A 19,786-nucleotide genomic window follows, 5' to 3' on the forward strand; every position below is an offset into this window, starting at 1 on the left:
ATACTTGTTCCACATGAGTGGACGTACAGGTAAAAAACAAGAAGACAGATACGGGGTACAAGAAGGGTGGTGTATTTTAAGCGGGTTAATGTCCTTGTAACTGTCCATTCCTTAAAAACAACGGGCCTCGGCCCCTTCGGGGCCTCGGCTCCATTATTTTTAAGGAATGGACAGTCACTCGGACATTAACCCTTACAGAAAGCAAGTTATAACCTATTAGGTACAACAGGAGGTAAGATTGAAAGCAAACACGAAAAGAAGTGTAGGTAAGCTTTGGGGCAAGTCATCAGGTAAGCATTGAGGAGGATAAGATAGGAGGTAAGGTAGGGGGTACGCTAAATGGATGCCTTGGCATAAAGGTACACGTAGGATTTACCATACGCTAGGAAGTAGGGTTTCTTCTATGTCTACCGCTTCGTAATTGGAAAGACAAAAAATGCCTAAAATGCAACACTTTGGACTTCCTTTCCTTTTTTCACTATACAAATGTACCTATTCCTATTTTCAGTGTTGTTTCCCTAGTTACGAATCTTCTTATGACCTGTTGAGTTGGCATTAGGTTATGACAATTTCAACACGGAGAGCGCTACTTTGTCATTTTGAATATTTCTCAAGCTCTTAATTGCCCTTTTTTAACATTGCATTAAAATAATTTATGACTATATCATTCAGATTTATTTGTAAAGACTGGACAAGTAACTCCGACCATTCTTTCATTATAAAGCCATAACATTATTTTCGCATTACCAATAGTAATACCAATATGAAACATTGATTCATATTTTTATATCTACGTCATCATTGACAATATTCCTTTAAAAAATAAAAATAGACATATATAAAAATCTAATAATCCGCTTAATAAGGCAATTGTAAATAAACGGAAATATCAATAACTCAGCAGCCGTGAAATGGCGCACTGGATGTGACGCCAGAGATACGTCATTAGGCAAAATCTTTGTCCTCCATTATTTCGCAGATTCATACATTTTCCAAATCTGGAATATCCACTTTCAACACCAACACACTGATACGCCATTTAGATGTCTAATGTAATTAACTATAAATTTATCGTAGGAGCATTGATATTTTGTATCATGACATATAAATCATGGTTTTAATTACAAAACCATTTTAGCTTAACAGCAATTAATTCAATTGATTTTTGTAATGTGTTGATAAGCTGCCTAGGAAATCAGTTGGAACACATAATCGATAATTCTAGGATAAAAGAAGACGCTAGATAATTTGAACCAATGTTTTTTATGGAATTTTGTCCTTCATATATTTCTGATGAATGGAAATACGTTAGTCTCGGGAGTGTCAAAATCAATCATCTTTAAACGATTTATGTTAATCAAAATCCACAAAATGAATGGGAGACATTGTCTGATTGACATTAACTAGAAACCATAGTTTAAAACCCACACGGCAGCAGTTTCGTGTGAGAATTTGTAGCACTAAAGAACGAGGGATGGAATTGTCGCCACTAGAGTATGCGATGAGTGACATACGCTTGTCTAATACCGTCTTGACATTCACGATGTAGACGAGATCATTCAAAGGATACATTTTTATCGTTTCTTATTTGTACTTATCATGACAAAGAGTAGTTTACAAAGAAAAAAAATTGTCTGCCTAGCTATTGACAGTTGCCGATAGCTCTTTTGGGACTGAGGTAAATCCTTTCCTTAAACGATCCCAATTTATCTTTATGCACAAACCTGGGGATGGCGTCTTACAGCGAACACTTTGATACTAATTATATACTCAACAATACATTAAAACAATCACTTATACAGTATAAAACATACAATAAAGCCTTAATAAATGTTAACAACTGTCAAAGAAATTTGGCGTTTCAAAGCTGTTTGGCGATAAATTGAGGGAAACGTATAGAGAGTTTCTTAAAAAAAATAATGAAAGGTGATATTTTTTATATGTAAACTTATTTTACAACAATTATGAAACAAGTTCTTTCAATTTATATCAATCACTCTAGTTGGCCCGGATGTTAGCGCTGGTTGGTGGGGTGGGGTTTAGTTTAGTGTAGGAGGAAACCGGAGTGCGCTATCCACTGCACCTCCCGACCACAGGGGAGATTGAAATAGGTTGTCGGTAGACGAGTTGGCAAATGGAACGAATGACATTATATCGAGGTTTTTCTGTATAGAGGATGCTTGCTTACAAAATTCAACAATGCAGGTAAATAGATAACATATTATTTCTTTAAGTTTTAATCAGCTGTCTAAGACATTATGTTCGCAATTATAAGATAGAGCGTAAAAATACAAACAAATAAAGAAAACAAATAAAAATTTAAGAAAAAAAAGAAGTAATGCCAGACCACCTATTATCAGCACGTGTTCATCAATGCTCCGATGAATAGCCATAGGGAATGTTAACCAACGATACAATCTCGTATATCAGTTGTATTCGAGAAACGTAGGAAACACGCGTCCTAACATGTTAAAAATCGATATGTTAAAGGCGCAAGCAACGCATTAACCAACACACCCTGTTAACAGCGCGTGACTCTCACGGGTATGCCGACACTGGACTAGTTGCATCCTAAAGTGTCGTAAGACAAGTTGACGAATGAATATTTAATGGATAATTGTGAACTCCGTCACTGTGTAATAGAACAATTGGTCGGCAATTAACACTTCAATAACCACAGATCACTGGCAGGGTATATAAGCAACGCGCAAACCACGCACATCTCAACAGCTGCCACGCAAGTCACTGTTGTCGTAATTTGGAAGTCAGATTCAAACCTGGGTCACTTACTAATTTGACACACCACAAGATTCACCATGGTAACGGTCATACCGTTTTTGTCGAAGTTACCTCAAGTATGGATAATTCTTGTCCTCACGGATGTAGTTCTTCTAGGATTTGGACGAGCGATACAGGTATTTAAAACTCAAGTTACAGGTATTGTTACTCACGTGACGTTTTATATATGTCTACGGTTAGTCTATCTTCTGCCAATTGTGAAGGTTTATTTCATTCTAATAAACTTAATAATTATTTTAACATTTTACATGGTGTTTGAAAACATTTTTTGTTATTGTTAAGTGTAACGACGTCAACGTAAATAAATAAATCGATTAATGATTAGATAAATAGATAGATCTGAAACAGTGCTAATATTCATTCCTCAACCATGTTTCATACGTTTTGAATAAGTATACAACTAGACATGTTTCATATACATACTGTATGCCAGGTTTATAGTAAAAGAACACCTTATGATTTCTATTTAGATTATGAGTTATCTTATTATTGTAAAGACTGAAAATATTAATTCATTCTTTGTTTTGATGTTTCTGGTTTTATGAATAATCCTGATACCGACTCATACTTCAAATTTTCTCTAAAAAAACTAACATATTAGATGTATACCACCCAAACACATATGGCTGTGCATTAATTTTAAGTCTTCACTTGAATGAAATATTACACCGAAAGCAGAAAGTTTTGAACAGCGAATCGGATATCATTAGTTTCGTTTGCATGGAGAAAACGCCCTCCTCCCACACACTCTCTCATTCTCTCTCTATTAATGAAGTCTGCCATCTGGTCGTCATATTGTAAGTTGCTTGTAATTTGCTGGGAAAGGCTTAATATAAATTTATTAACTTGTGCCTAATCCATTGGCATGACAATACAACATGTTTAAACTAAATTATACCCACATTTCTAATTACGTAAGTTTTTGTACAAGTATACACAATTGGTGTTAGTTACGTCTAGGTGTACCAAAAAGTTAAGTTATTACCATTGTCAATATACAATTGTAGTGGAAAATTAATTGAAGTACTTCAAAGCCCAAAGAGATTACCATAAAACAATGCTTGTTACCATGCACTTAACAGAATTGTAGTTGTTCGAAATGTGGTTGTTTGACAATGGAAATAAAAAGAGGAAAATTGTAAACTTCAGATGCTAAAATCGAGACCTTCGCATGTCAAAGTCTACACTTTACTAACGCTGTCAAACTTGAATGATGAAGGGAAAATATCAAAACCACAGGGACCTGATAATTTGTTTCAGCTACATATATGTATATTTGGACCTAAACTAAGGTGTTTAGAGTAGTTTGGGTTTTTTAGATCAATATTCGGTAAAACTGCCGGCCCAAGTATGATAATATACGAGCTGTAACAAATTTTCAGGTCCCTGTGATCAACGATGGGCAACAAAGCGTAATTAAAACTTAACATAGGAGGTTACTCAACGCAAATAAAACAACCTGGTTGTTTCATATCCCATAAAGAAGGGTGAATACTGCAAGTCCTAACGTCAATGTGCATGTCTCGCCTTTGTGACTCTAATGGAGGCCCAGGTACTCGGTATCAACTGCTATAAGATGATTTAGAACATTTTACCTTTCATTTAACATTCAAACTGTGCGTGTGTAGTCGCCATGTTGTTTCAATCATGAGTGAAGTGTTATGGTCCTTGATGTAATTATCTGACAAATGGATGCACATAATGCTGTAAATGGAATTAGTATTATTCTGATAAAGTTCTAATTGACATCTTATAACCACTGGACCGATATTCTCCTAATATCCTCTTCAAACGTTGAACTTCACTAGTTAGAATAGGACATTATGAGGTAAATATAGCGGTAATCATGCTAATGTAATCAGTATGGGGGAGGGGTTAATGCGGGGGCTTTAGTTTAAATATGAATAACAGTTTAAACTGGTACAAAATCAATGTTTCCTGTTCCACTATAGGCAATAACTACAGGTTTCCAACATATTGTTTTTCATTCAAACAGTAACGTTCCTACAATGATGCGTTTTTGTAAGCTATAGCGCGGTTGGGTCAGGGGCACGAGCATTACCGTCCACCAGGTATCTAAAGATGGTTAGAGGGACGTTGTAAAAAGATCAGAAGTAAAAACCAAATGCAAAATATAAACAAATTAAACGTAAATGTATAAGACAAACGTCAACTTGAGTATTAAAAGTGGCTGCAGTGACTCATATTTTGTTTAAAGACCAACTGCTTTCAGAAAATTTTAAACTGTAGTGACAATGATTGTTTCAAAAAAAGATTTAAGCCATGTAACGTTATTATAGAAATTTTCTCCCGTTGGCTGAAGGTCGATGCAATCTAATAACAAGTGTATAACTGTAACTGGTTCTTGACACGCTATGTATTGAGGCTGGTCTTCAAGTTCAATAAATAACAATGAGTAACGTATGAATGACCCATCCGAAGACGGACAAGGACAAATTCGTCTCGGCGCCTCTCTTTGTAGCTAGGATGTCATTTACCGAGTCAGGTTTAATAGTGTGTTATTTGTGGTCTAAGCATTGATGCCAATGATTTCGTCACTGTGGTCTTATAAAACCTGTTCTAAGTGGTGTAAAATCATTAAAAAGAAAGTTAAAATCAACAAGTGGTAGCAGTTCAGCTGCTTTCGCGGAATTCCCACATGTCCAGCAATCCAGCATGATGTAGTTAGACATTTTGAATCCTTGTAGGATCCCGTTGAATTGTTACAAACAAGACATCGTTTTTTGTTAATTAATTATCTTTGCGCTTGTTTGTTTTTGTTTTATGTTTTGTTCGTTATTTTGTTTGTTTTTGTTTTAAGTTTTTGTTTTTTCTATTTTCATTGTAAAAGGTCGACTTGCATAGCACTTTGTAGAATTGGGGGATTTCTTAAAAAAAATGTTAACGTGACAAAAAATCGACATTTTCCTCAATTCTTCTCTTGTCCTTGATATCAAAGCGGTTGTAAATCCTCGCGCAATAAAATAACCTTGTTACACAATCGTTGATTTATTACAACTAGTTCTGTGATTCAGTCAAAACAAATATGAAATAAAACTATTTTTGGTCTTAAAGTCCAATTTGTACACAGATGTTACTAATGTGGATACCCACATTCCGATTAAAGTACTGGATGATCATCACTGGATTTTATTTGCTCGGGTAGCTTATAGGTTTTTTTCCGTGATAAAAACTATGGCCCTGAAATGTAATTCTACTCTTATAAATATTTCTAATTTAAGGTGAAAGACATGACCTACAAATGGTTGAGGTACCTGTTCCGCATGACTAATTTTAACCTAATTTTGTTTAATAATCATAGTGATCGATGACATTTTGTGTTTATGCAAATTTAAAATGATTGCCCTTGTCAATAATAGTTCCTCCTGTTGTAATGGAAAATGATTTTTTTGGTTTTTCTTCAATGTCCTAAGCAGAAGACACAAACAAAACAAACAAACAAATGTGTCTGAAGGGCGACCCATATTTGTTCTCTAACGTTACATATGTACTAAGATATAGCAAATCTGTAGGTAATGTACATCTGCAAATAAAGGAATACGCTGATGTACATATGGGCTACCTTTATTGCAGATCTTTTGTTTGTGCATTATCTATAACTAATTAATTACGATAAATGTTAAATTTACTTCATGAATTTTAACCGAACCGACAACTATAGCGGACACACTACGTCTGAAAGGGATGCTTCGATAAAGCCTTATTATATAATATTGTTTGACAACTAATTATGAACTAATAACATAAACTACGCACCACTCCGGCCACTTCAGATCATTAGATACGGTACAGACTGCTTTATTCCACTGCACAGTTGTATGTTGCAACTTATTTGACGATCGCCACAGGATAGTGATTTATGTTAATTATTTTGCTTGACGGCACATTATGTTCTATCCCACATACATGTATCTGCACTTGGCTACACTAATGTTTCTTTTCTCCCTAAAAGAGGTGCTTTTTGCAAACTTGAAATAAATACTGTAACCATTCATTGCGAACGAAGTAACAAATAAATCCCAGCGTATCATTGAAATGCCTCCATCCTTGCACTTTTGGAATACAAGCTTTATTGTACAAGTAAGTATTGGCCCTAGGTCAGGTATATCCTCGTGCTTCGGAGTACCTTTTGACCTTACCCAAAACTAATAAATGGGTTTAATGTACGATTAAACTGGTGTCGACCGTTTCACTACTACATCTGCTAATTACCAACCTAATTAATACTGCATTTCCCCTCTGGTACCTTTTTCGTATCAATTATTTTCTCCCTTTTTGAACGTGTAAAGTGTTCCGCTAATCCTCTGGGAATGGTGACTCTTTAACAGTGGTCACGGATACTAATTCTTGTCGCCTGCTAATTCCACTAATTCGCAACAAATATAGGAAATTTTCATCAAATAGCAAAGCAGGTCGTTAAAATGTGTTCTAGCTGACAGCAATAGGTTAATATTAGTATTCTGTAAACGACCTGGTGAGTTCAATGCTTTTTTTCTGTCTAGTTCGTGGTCAGCTTTTTTCTACGGATGATATGTGTTTTTCGGTATAACCGTTATTATATTACTTTACTCTCGAAGCATAGGTGAACATGCTAGGCGTTGAAAAAAACATTTGCCTGTTTTCACATGTGCGTAATAACCTAGACATGGTTTCAAAGGCCAGCGCATTATGAGTTGTTTGCGTGCAAAGCTGTGTCATTCAAATAAATCATAAATACCATTCAAAAACAGTTCATTACTTATATTTACGCTTTCTCTTCTTCTTATGTTCTTTTTTAACTTATAATTTATATTTTAGATTAAAAATGCCCGCCTTTTCGACGGTTCACACAATTTCGTTCAATAATGTGAACAGCGTATTGTCGCGTGCTGATTGACAACCAAAGAAGTACTTTGAAATTTTAACAAACACTTCAATTTTATTCCACAATTCAGTATTAATACAATTGCGGCTATAGGGTGATTTAAGTTTATCAATAGAAATCTGAGCTGAAAGTTAGATTTTAAATTCTTCCGATCTTTCCCCGGAACAAAATTCGCGCATGGATGAATACAGTGAACACCGTGAATTCGACCTTGACCTCCACGAGGGAGTTGTTTTTGGAAGTTAATTCGAAAGTTTCTCTTTGCTCATTTTGTGAAGAACCCAGAGGTGAATTTATTTATTTGGTGATTGTATGGGAATCTTACTACAGTCGGTAGATTCTATAACGGCCTCGTTATTTGACATGTCCTGATCAGAAACTGGGGAAAACGTGGCTGCGAGACGCGTGAAACTGATTTCGTTTCAGAGTGATCTTGCGACGGAGCACAGGGCCAGGGGTTCGTTACAAATGTCTGAAATGCCTATTTGTGCTGTGAATCATATCAGTAGGTCTGTAACATATGTGTCAGTAGGTCTATAGAATATGTGTATTTCAGACATTTGTAACGAACCCCTTTTGACCAATGCAGTGTAACAGACGATATTTCTGATACATTGCATGACTCCATGAGTGTTAAAATTGTTTCCATTGCAAGCATTGGTGATTTCAACCGATGTGCATTTTGTACGACATTGCAGACCTTGGTCTTGTTTTTGTTGTAATAAAAGTATTTTTTATTTACTTTTTTCTTTTGCACATAAATTAACAATGACATTGTCAAGTTTCACAATGCCAAGCGATATTTCAGCAGCCGTCATGTTTATTTACATTGGATATTGTAGTTCCGGTCAATGTTGTATTAATACGCTAAGATTTGTGTCTCGTGCTGCATGGTAATTAAAGTCCCATTAACAACACAGCTTTCAAAGAGGCTATATTGTGACAATGCCATACAAATGTTAATATACAATAATGAACTTTGGTGCTACCATTACAAAAGGTTATAACTGTTTTATTATATGCTAAAACAATAAAATTTAAAAATTTAGACAGGGTTGAACCAACAGTTCGGCATCGTTGCTTCCGAAGACATAGTCAGTTACTTTTCTTACGATAAGCATAGAGGACACGCACTGCGTTTTCGTTGGCCCTTTTTGTGTCAACAGCATCTTAACCTCGAATAACATTTGGAATTTGTCAAATGTAACAGAGGCGAAGCGTTCGCTATAAGCCATCTTCTGCTGTTGTCTGACATATCGCGTTCCGGTCTAACTGCGCATGCACTAGTACAGGTTGCGGGGAACTACATGTATATCTAGAAATCGATGTTCACCGGTAGCCAGTCTCGTGAGTTATTGAGGACTGGTGCGGCCAAGGTGGTTGCGAAAATTTGCAAGCATATATATACATTTTAATAAAGTACGTCACGCATTAAGAGTTCACCTTCTTTTTTGCATCTTAACAAGGTGACGTCTGGATTCTTACTTTTGTATCAAAAGTTTGGTTATAAAACACACCTAAACAATGATGGCATGTTTGGTCAGAGAATATTTCAGTCATATAGTTACAGAGGGTAAAGGGTTTCACTTTGCGATAGTTTAAACGTTTTAGTATTTTACCGGTTTTGATGGGTTGTTGGTGTTTAGTTTAACCACTGTTCAACTGTCTGTGTATTCTGCTGTTTGATTAGTCACTTGTCGGGATTGGTCCTTTTTACTATTTCTGTATAACCACAAACGATAGCATGCCGTGGCAACTGTAAAACATTAGAGATAGTAATGCTTTCACCTTCAAATGAATCGTGTTTATATTGAAAATGTGATGTTTTCTTTTCACTCCTTTGTGAATAAATGTAAATGTATATTTTACCTAGTCACTTGTCAGAATTGGTCCTGCTACTTAACAAACACTACGGGATTCCATACTAGCTGTAGTAGGCGGGGTATCAATGCTATAAACTTCAAAGAAAAAAGCAAATATGGTATTTCATTATTCGGTCAATGTCATTTCTGCTGTGTCATTCCTTTGATATACGAAAGGTATGCTGTTTTTAAACAAGCATCTGAATACAACCGAGCGTTATTTCAATGACGTCACCTAATATTCCTCATAGTAGTATTTATTTCTGATTATAAACATGAGCGTGATTTCCTCTCTGAGATCCCCTGGGAGAGTCATCCTATCTGTAAACATTGAATATTGATTTTTTTTTCTATTTCAATTGAAGTCTCTCAATTTTTAAAGCAATGACACTACATTGAAAGATTGCTCAATTAGTTCCAAACTACATGTCATTCACGTGCGTACATGGTGAAACAGACCTTTTCACGCACGTGATGTCATGAAAGGAAAATAATTATGTGACGTCAGAAAGTAAGGACAATGTTGTTATCACGATGCAAAAATAATTGTTTGAAATTTATCCGTGAAAATAGACCCCAATCCTTGAGTTATGTGCTATTGTATAGTATGGTTTTTGAAGCAAAATGCTTTGATTTACTTTAAAAGAAATATATTACCCGTTAAAGTTCTTGTATTATATATAGAATGAAGTCCCCGAAATGACAAGAAAGAGACTATTCTATCATAGATCCCATTTTTTTCGACTAATAAAAGCAAAATTACAGATGAAGTATACATATCCAATATCTTCATTGATCACGTGACAAAATACGTATAAGCTAGACTAACCGCCGTTGCATACGTACACATGACAGGTAGTCAATCACGATCAATATTGTTTCCCGATTTTATAACTTTAATCAAACTTCTAGTCCTTTTTAAGCAAAAGTAATGACACAGTTTCATAACTAAAATACACGCCAGTAGATATGATGTGTGTATATTTATTAGCCAATACATTATTTATTTACTTGGATGTTAAAACCCTCCTGTTAACGATATAAAACATCAATAGAATCTTACAGATTGTGCGTTACTATTTTAACCATAGATACCTATAATATTAGTATACAGTTATAGAATGGGTATGAGGGAAATAGCAAATGTATGGTCCCCCGAGGTGAAAAACTATTTCCAGAGGGAAATAGTTTTTCACCAAAGGTGACCATTAATTTGCTATTTCCCTCATACCCATTCTTTAACTGTATACTAATATTATAGGTATCTATGGTTAAGATAGTAAGTCCAATCCACTTTTGTGAGCATGAAACTTACGTAGACTCACGTAAACCTTCTTTAGGCTTGTTCTGTCCTAATTGCTGTCTAGAAATGAATTTCACAAACCTCATCAGAACTATATATGATATAAAATCTTTATTCATACAGACATACATAATTCAATTTTGTATCCTTATTTCCATATGATGCATTGAACATTTACTTGGAACACATTGTGCTTCACAGTGAACGCCGCATATTACCTAGACTGTTTTTTTTTATTCTTATATATAAAAAGAGCCACCATACAAAATGGGAACACTACTAACACATCTAAAACATTTGTGTCTCTGCTTTTAATGGCGTTCTGTACATGACAATGCAGGCTGAAGTCCTCTTACATCACGTTATAACTGATATGCATACATCCCAGAAATATACTTTTGGAAGTGTATTTCTGCGTTCCTGGTCGTTTAACTATGCTATGGGATGGTATATCACTGTCTTGTTTCCATCGTACTGGCCCCGAATGAACCTCCCTATAATTACTACACTAGAAACAGCTATCTTGGGAAACGTTCAAAACACATAAACCCTTAATTGTTTTTTCTGTTATCGAATAACTCAATATAGGCTGTTAAAGCCCCCTTTGTTTCGTAAAGGTATGTATATTGCTGCCGAAGCAGAACTGTCTCCTTCGGCACTCCCGTCGCTATTTGTGTCACCATAACATCATTCGGTAGGTAGATTTATTTACTTATTGACATTAAGATAAGTAGTGTCTGGGCATCACATCTGTTAAGAAACTGTTAATTTATTGTGTTTGTGTTAAAGGGTGGAGTTTCTCGGAGCAAGTGTGTAGTTAAACGTCGCACACTGGTTACTTTAACTGTGCGCAACATTGCACACCTTGCTCCTAAAAATGTCACACAATATTTTGAGCATCATCAACAATTTCTATGAGTTTTAAAGCGTCAAACATTGTGATTCCAAACCGTCAAACACAATTGTGTGCATCATTAAACAGTTTAATGTATACAGGGGCGTCACAAACAGTGGCGCCATATTGCTGGGTCAACAAATTAACAGGGTTTTAATCTCACACTCTACTGTGTGCATTTGCAAACAGTACACTTGATGCTGGGACCTTACATATGAGCGTGTGTATCATTAAGCTCATAGCTTTTGAAGCGTCACACATTATTGTGTACACGACCAAACATCAAGCATGACTTTGCTTTGAAACGTCGCACACTGTTTATTGTGTATATCGTGAAACATGTAATTGTAAATATATAACTTTGTTTGAAAGAATACCACATATAATGTCGTGTATAATTAAACAATTAAGTGAGCTTTAAGCATTTCATATTTGTTCTATTTATATACCAAATACTTTAGGATGTACTCCTCTGAAAACTGAAATAAATGCGTACTAAACTTGTGTGTTCTCATACATGCATTAATACAGCACAATTGATAAATATAGTATTGTCTTCTTAATTATTGAAGTAAAACTTCTTCAACTTATTCTTTTATCTCAGAGAATCGATTTAAACTTCCCTTATCCCTTATTTTTAAATAGAAAAGTCCTAATTTTCCCACAATTACATGTACATACACGTGAAATCTTTCAGATACACTTTGACAGCTTTTACGTATTGCAAATTGTCATCCTTTGTTTTGTTCTTTCATGACGATCATCATAATAGAGTCTTGATAATTAAGTTAAATCGACAGTTATCTAAATATTGCAAAAAGTATTTTTCTGCACATGCATGAATTATAAAGCAGTTTTTCTCCGATCATGGACATTTCGTTAATATTTGAATTATGGTATATTGTAAACACACGGTTCATTATTTGAAAAATGTATACTGTAGCTTTAGCTGCAGAATACTTGAATATATTTTTGCGATACACACACAGGTTATATAGCATCTCAGTGTTCGGCTTCTATATGACCACTATCTACATAAACACCTGTTCGTGATATGGTTTGCTTTTGGAGGTGTTAAAAATGTTCATCTCCCGAAATTATATTGGAAATCGTATAATGGATCGCGATCACGTATCCACTTTCTTCCCATACAGGACATTCGAGACAGGTGGGTATCAATATAGCTGTATACATTATATCGTGGATACTCCAGAAATGTATATTTGTTTTTGCTAAAAGTCATGTTACTCCGCAGTTGCGTTCCTAGTTTTTCGCGTACTTACTGTAATGATTAGTGTCATGGAATCTAATTTTCGCGGATTTCTGGTATGACGCTCATCACACAGATTTTTACGGTATGAATTGATTGAATTATAGTAATTTTGCTGAAAATCGTAAAAAATTGAACCCTGCGACAAATACTCTTTACATTATCGACGCCTAATATATAACGAAAACTTAAGTAATACATGATCTCCCCATCCAATATCATATACTCAATCTTAAGAAAAAACGAACTTCTGTACTCATAAATTTAAAAACACAATATCAAGGAGCCATAATACTGTATCTAACCAAAACTGTCACTAAACAGACAACAAAAAATAAAGATATGTTTTTAAACGAAACTTGATGCAGTATTTTACAAAGACTGGCCGTTATCAGCAATTGAACGATACAAGAAATTACACAATCCAGGTTAGCCATTTATCACAGTAAAAAAAAAACGTAAAAGAAAGCTGAGACTGACAAACGGTCCAACGTTTAAGGTTTATCGTCCTGCAGTGACGGAAATGTAGATAGATAGGTTACCGTCATGACCAACGCCATTAAAACCGTAACACCAGGTCACGTTACGTCACCACTTCAGATACGTCTTCATTAAACACGATCGGAGTTATATTATTTATTATTGTTGTCCGATATTGAACATATTGTACAGATGATATATGTTTTATATATCGGTCAATTGAAGAACACGCCCATAAAATCCATAACTATACGTCAGACAATACGTATTACTCATCATTTTCAATAAGTGATTTCTGTTTGTTTTAAGGCTAAGAGTATTTCAATGTTGAAGAATTCAGTTACATCACAGGTTATGCAGTTGTTCGACATGTCACTTCGCAATATGTAGGAAGGCGCCGTACATCATTGTACCACACACGTGTATTTCTTAGACTACTGTAATGTCCATTAAGCAGGATACATTTGTTTGACATTTTGTGGCATTTGCATTGCATCTTTGGATCAAAATAAAACTACGCCTTATCATTAATGCATACAGTATATTGACCTATTTTAAACACGATAAATAGTCAGTTCGCTTACCAAATATTTTGTACCATTTTTCAATACAAAGAATTTCAAAGAAACACATTGTTGGAGAACTGAATTGATTTCACCTGGTTCCATGACGTCAAATTTGTCTATAATATACTGACGGAATACGTTTTACTTTAGTTCAGTAACTATGCATTTTATAGTGTCAACGTACATATGTGACATCAAATGTCCACTTATTTATATGTAAAAAGGAAGATAGTACTTAACAAATACTTGTCAAAGAAATTATCATGTGAACAACCCCTACTTACAAGATAATTATCTAAGCAAAATTATTGTTGTATGTATATGGACGCAATTAAAAATAAAATTGTCGTCCTCTTTTGGAAAACATGCCAACAATTTCAAAGTAGGCAACTGACTGGTTAAGTAGGCATCTTTCAAAACGCACGTCGATAAACGTTACACGTAAGTCGTTAATTGCTGTCAGAGTTATGTCACTTAAGAATATTAAACGATACCTTCTAACCATACAATTAACCTACCTGTAAGGAATACCTGTTGATGTATGTATACCTCCAAGGTAATTGGTTGGCTGGATGATAACCTTGGTGGTGACTTGTCCGTAGGGATATTAACTCCAAGACAACACATTGCCCTGTCTAAGTATGTCATTGACAGCATTTATCGACCGTTAATACAACAACAAGAAAAATTGGTACCTGAGAGATAAAAATTAGAACATTTATCCCGTATACCTATGCGTCTCATTTGTAGAGAATTTTGTATTTCGTGTGGTTATGACAATTAGGAACGATTTAGTGTGTAACGGGAAATAACAGGAAAGCTCTCTTATATTCATAACGGATATAATTAGACATTAAATACTTCTATGCGTTGTTATCGAATACCAATGGACGTTTTACACTGCTATACGTTGTGATCGAACATCGATGGATGCTTTTCACTGTTATGTGTTGTTATTAAACATCAATCGATGTGTTGTAATCTGACGCCGATGGACGTTTAACACTGCTATGCGTTTTTATCGAACATCAATGGAAGTTTTACACTTTTCACTGATATGTGTTGTTAAAGAACATCAATCGATGTGTTACACTGCTATGCGTTGCTATCAAACATCAATGGATGTTTAACACTGCTATGTGTTGTTATCGAACGTCTATGGACTTTTAACACTTATGCGTTGCTATCAAACATCAATCGATGTTTTACACTGCTATGTGATGTTATCGAACAGCAATGGACGTTTAACACTGGTATGTGTTAGTGTTGGACGTTGATGGGCGTTTTACACTGTTATACGTTGTTATCAAACATCAATGGATGTTTTACACTGATATGTGTTGTAATCGGAAGTCGATGGATGTTTAAAACTGCTGTACTTTGTCATCGAACGTAGTTAAGTAAATTATATTGAGATATTATGCAGTGCAAGTGTTTGTTTTACTTTCTACATCGACTCATTAATGTTATAAACATGTGTAGGTATACTGTATACTAGGAAATTTTCGCCCAAACAGATTTTGCCCTTTGTCGGTTAAATACATATTCGCCTTCAGTAAGGATTTCGCGCTTCACATTTAATTATTATGTATTTCATGTTATTTATTAATGCTTGCTGTAATGATAGGTTTGCCCTCACTATACTAGTGGCCTCGGTTTAAAAGGCAAAAACTAAAAAAACTAAATTGCGGCGAATATGTCCCTGTAGACTGTAGGGGTTTCCGAATTCGTACGCGTTTTTTCTTCCGACCTACCCCTTTTATTTCAGTTCAATTAACTGTCACAAGTTATTGATGAGAACAACTGAGTTCTATAGTATATATAGTAATATTCAGTGTATCAGTTTATCACCCTTCGTACCTTTATACATTGTCTGACTGATGCATTAAGGTCTAGCGTCATATACGCCACAGATTGCCGCCTTTCATAGCGACACTGAGTTAAGATGTTAGCCTCGTGAGTTGATGCTGTAGTAAACGATAATTATTTCTGTCAAATTGATTTTACAACACACATTGTGATATACATGCAATAGACTAATACACTACCTCAATGTATACACGCACACGTCCTCGTATATTCTAACGCCATATTGTTTGTGTTTAAAATTCATTAAGATAATACTTACTCACTCCTACGACCTGACAAGATTCTTTATAATTCACAACTCATGATGGATGATGCACGTTCCTATTGAATCATGCTGGTACAATTTTGTCTAAAAAGAAATACATGGGGAGTGATATGCTTTGTCTAAAGATTTGTAATAAACGAATTTGATGCCCATTGTTAAATGATGGGCAATGCACGTGCATGATACACGTTGTCTAACGGTTGCTAATGCATGTGTACCATATAAATTGTCTTAAGTTGACGATGATTCCCTAATGAATATTAATGCACGTGTATGATATACGTTGTCTTATTGCTGATAATGATTGGGTAAATGCACATGTACACGTTGTCTAATGGTTAAACATGCACATGTACACGTTGTCTAGTTGTTGTTAATGCACATATACAAGTTGTCTAGTGATTGCTAATGCACATGTGCACGTTGTCTAATTAATGATAATGTACGTGTATGACACTTGTTTTATATTATCGATAATGCACATGTTCATGTTGTCTAACGGCTGATGATAGACGAGTACGATACACGTTTGCAAATTATTGATATTGCACGTGTATGTAACGTGTTTAGTAATTGTTGCTAATGCACGTGTTAGAAACATGTTTTTCTAATGCATACTTCCTGTTAATGGGTATTATTTTTATTTTGAACAGGACGATGGTAGATTCCTTTGTTTCCCGTCGCCTAATTCAGACAAGTACTGCATCTGTTTTGACATCGGAGATTCATCTTTTACGTACGTGCCAAGAAACGAATTTCCTGCGCAACTGGCATTCAAGGTACAGGATGGACACTTCGAGGATAATTTACCAGCTGATGATCATGCAATCAACTTGAGGATGGACCTTTCCCCACATGAACGAACTACCGGAATTGACGTAAAGGCGGTGAAATCTTTACTACTGGATTTAATGCGGCAGGTATCAACATACAAGAAACAGTCCAAGCGATCCCATGTGTTGGCAAAGCGTCCATTCGATTCAATATCCTATGGGAGTTATTTTGGTGGCTTTGGTAAAAAATAATGCGGACAGAACTCATACCATTGTGACAAAACCAGGTGGCAGTTTCTGGTTTCAGTATTAATCTCGCAGTCAAAGGGTTTGCGTTTGAAGCAAATATTTAAATACGACATAAACTTTCTAAAGAAATAATTACTAGCTACCGGATGACTGATGGTTTCAGAATACAAACTATTTTAGAAAAAAACTAAATATTTAGTATACATCAAAGAAAAGTGTATAAATGCACTTAAAAACAGAATATTTTTCAAACACATTATATATTCTTCACTGTTAATAAAACAATAAGTGATGTTGTCAAAACATGTATTTATTAAAATATAAAGAACCCTTTTCACAGTTTAACCACAGGTTTATTCTTACATGATAACATTGATGATTTACATTACAACTGCAACATTTTATAACAAACTCTGTCTGTGGGTTAAAAAAAAGTCGAAATGATAACAACAGAACTTTAATTAAAAAACACGGTCATTATTTAAAAAACAAACAAAAAGCAAAGAGATCATTATATATGACACGAAAAAAACAGGCGTTTCGTAAGACTAATCGCATCCTGCTTCATCAACGACGTCAGCAATTAAGATTCTAAAATTCAATATGTGAAACTATCTTGTGACAATGAAACAAGTAGTAACACTATATGAATGTAGTCAATTAGCATTATAAAGACATTGACATTCGCACAAGGAAATACAAACGTTTCCAATAAGATCAGAATGTCGACCTTACATCTTGCCCATGTTCTTCATCAGCCTCTTTCGAAACCACCGGCTGTAATTTTGTCAGTCATCGACAACATTTACGGAAATCAGTACAAAACAGCCAGCTATTGAGTACCAAATCAACTGCAACAGTTAAACACTTTGCAATGAAACACAGTGCATAACCGTAATACCATGCTATTTTAATTATCAATATAACATAATTAGGTGTTATGTTGAGGACAAAAAAGGCTACTAATTATTATAATTGAAATACAATACTACGTTTGCAACAAATGACAGCCAACTAGTCATGCATGAACTGGTGGCATGATCAGTCAGGTGGAACATAAGCTCAGACTGATCTATGTTTAGCCAGTACCAGACAGTTAACACGCAGACGTACCTTTGTCACAAGATTGTAATGACAATTGATAATCTAATGAAAGCGTCTAGTTTATAAATAATGTATAATGAATCTCCGCATCAACCCGAGGATAGATATATTCATGTTAATATCATGTCTGGCGATTATGAGATTTCTAAATTATTGATGGCTATTCATTGTATACAGATTGGCAAACTGAAAATGTCTAGGTATGCTTAATGTTAGTAGTATATGTTTTGGCTTCAAATCAAATTTCATAACTTTTTGATACAGAAAAGATAAAGAATATATAAGACATCACCATCAGACAACGACAAAGTCAAAATCAATGGTCGAGACGTTAAGACAAAGTAGAAGCTGCAGAGACAACAACAATAGAAATACCTGCATAATGCCCGGATATTGATTACGGACAAACTCCAAATTCTGAAACAAGTCATTATGAAACTGTATAATTTAAATGACCGAGGGTGAGAGTTTAATTTCAAAAATCACATTTTATAGAATACGTATTTAGGGTGTGCCATTACCACATAACGTCGATCATTGTTGCAAAAACAAAATAAACTTAAAAAGAGAAAGAAATGCGTAAGGTATGAGATGAAAGCACTATTAAAAATAAATTTAAAGCAGCAAACAACGCAAAATGAATAGTTTCTGTTTTATTTTTGTTGTTGTTATTATGGTTGTTGTTGTTGTTGTTGTTGTTGTTGTTGTTGTAATCTAACGGGTAGCAACGATGCATGTCATCTAGTCAGAATATGACATAGTTGACATTTATGCAAGACAACTGAACGCAGATTCACTACATTACCACAGAGGATACGTAAGAGCATGCAATTGACAACATCTGAAGTAGAACGTATCAGACTGCCAGGCAGCTGTTTCACATCCATGCCCTTTTAACAAGCTTCGGTGTATTCAACATTATCTCAGAAACTGACAAATAAAACAACATAACACAGGTTCGACCCAGTGTTGCTCTTAATGTTACGATTCCTGTGACAGATGTCGACGGACAAATGTAGAGCACAAGGTTCCGAGGGATGCAAGCTGACGATGTTCCACGTGACAAGTACCCATGGCGGTTGTGGTCAGATATATACATCACAAAATTGAAACAGACAGATGTCTGAATAACTATCACTGACGACAAAGCATCGATAACTCTGAACTTCAGGTCAATCCCATCATAAGCATAATGCTTGACGAAAACAGGTCTTGATAGGAAACGGCTCATTTAGAGCGGAAGAGACGAAAGAAATTTGGCAACTGATGCTGTCTATTCTATAGAGGTGTCACCTCTATAGTCAAGGGTTTTTTAATGTCGCCGCACAATCTGAAGCATTTTGTTCGATGATGTTAGGTAATGTTACACTGTTCAGAATACACAAAGTTTAGTGGTGAGTTTGTTCAAATTATCGAATGTGTTTAGCACTTTCCATGTGAATTATTTTGTGTCTGACCAACCTGAG

General features: G+C 35.1%; 1 protein-coding gene across 1 annotated transcript; it reads left to right on the forward strand.

The window, feature by feature from the left end:
* The first annotated feature begins 2,590 nt into the window (after window positions 1-2,590).
* On the forward strand, window positions 2,591-18,949 carry LOC110445111. Its single transcript, XM_021489518.1, has 2 exons — window positions 2,591-2,915; window positions 16,848-18,949. Exons 1-2 carry the CDS (start codon window positions 2,817-2,819, stop codon window positions 17,217-17,219), a joined length of 471 nt encoding a protein of 156 aa, XP_021345193.1. The 5' UTR covers window positions 2,591-2,816; the 3' UTR covers window positions 17,220-18,949.
* Window positions 18,950-19,786: the final 837 nt, after the last annotated feature.

Source organism: Mizuhopecten yessoensis, unplaced genomic scaffold (assembly GCF_002113885.1).
Source record: "Mizuhopecten yessoensis strain PY_sf001 unplaced genomic scaffold, ASM211388v2 scaffold2087, whole genome shotgun sequence".
Taxonomy (NCBI): domain Eukaryota; kingdom Metazoa; phylum Mollusca; class Bivalvia; order Pectinida; family Pectinidae; genus Mizuhopecten; species Mizuhopecten yessoensis.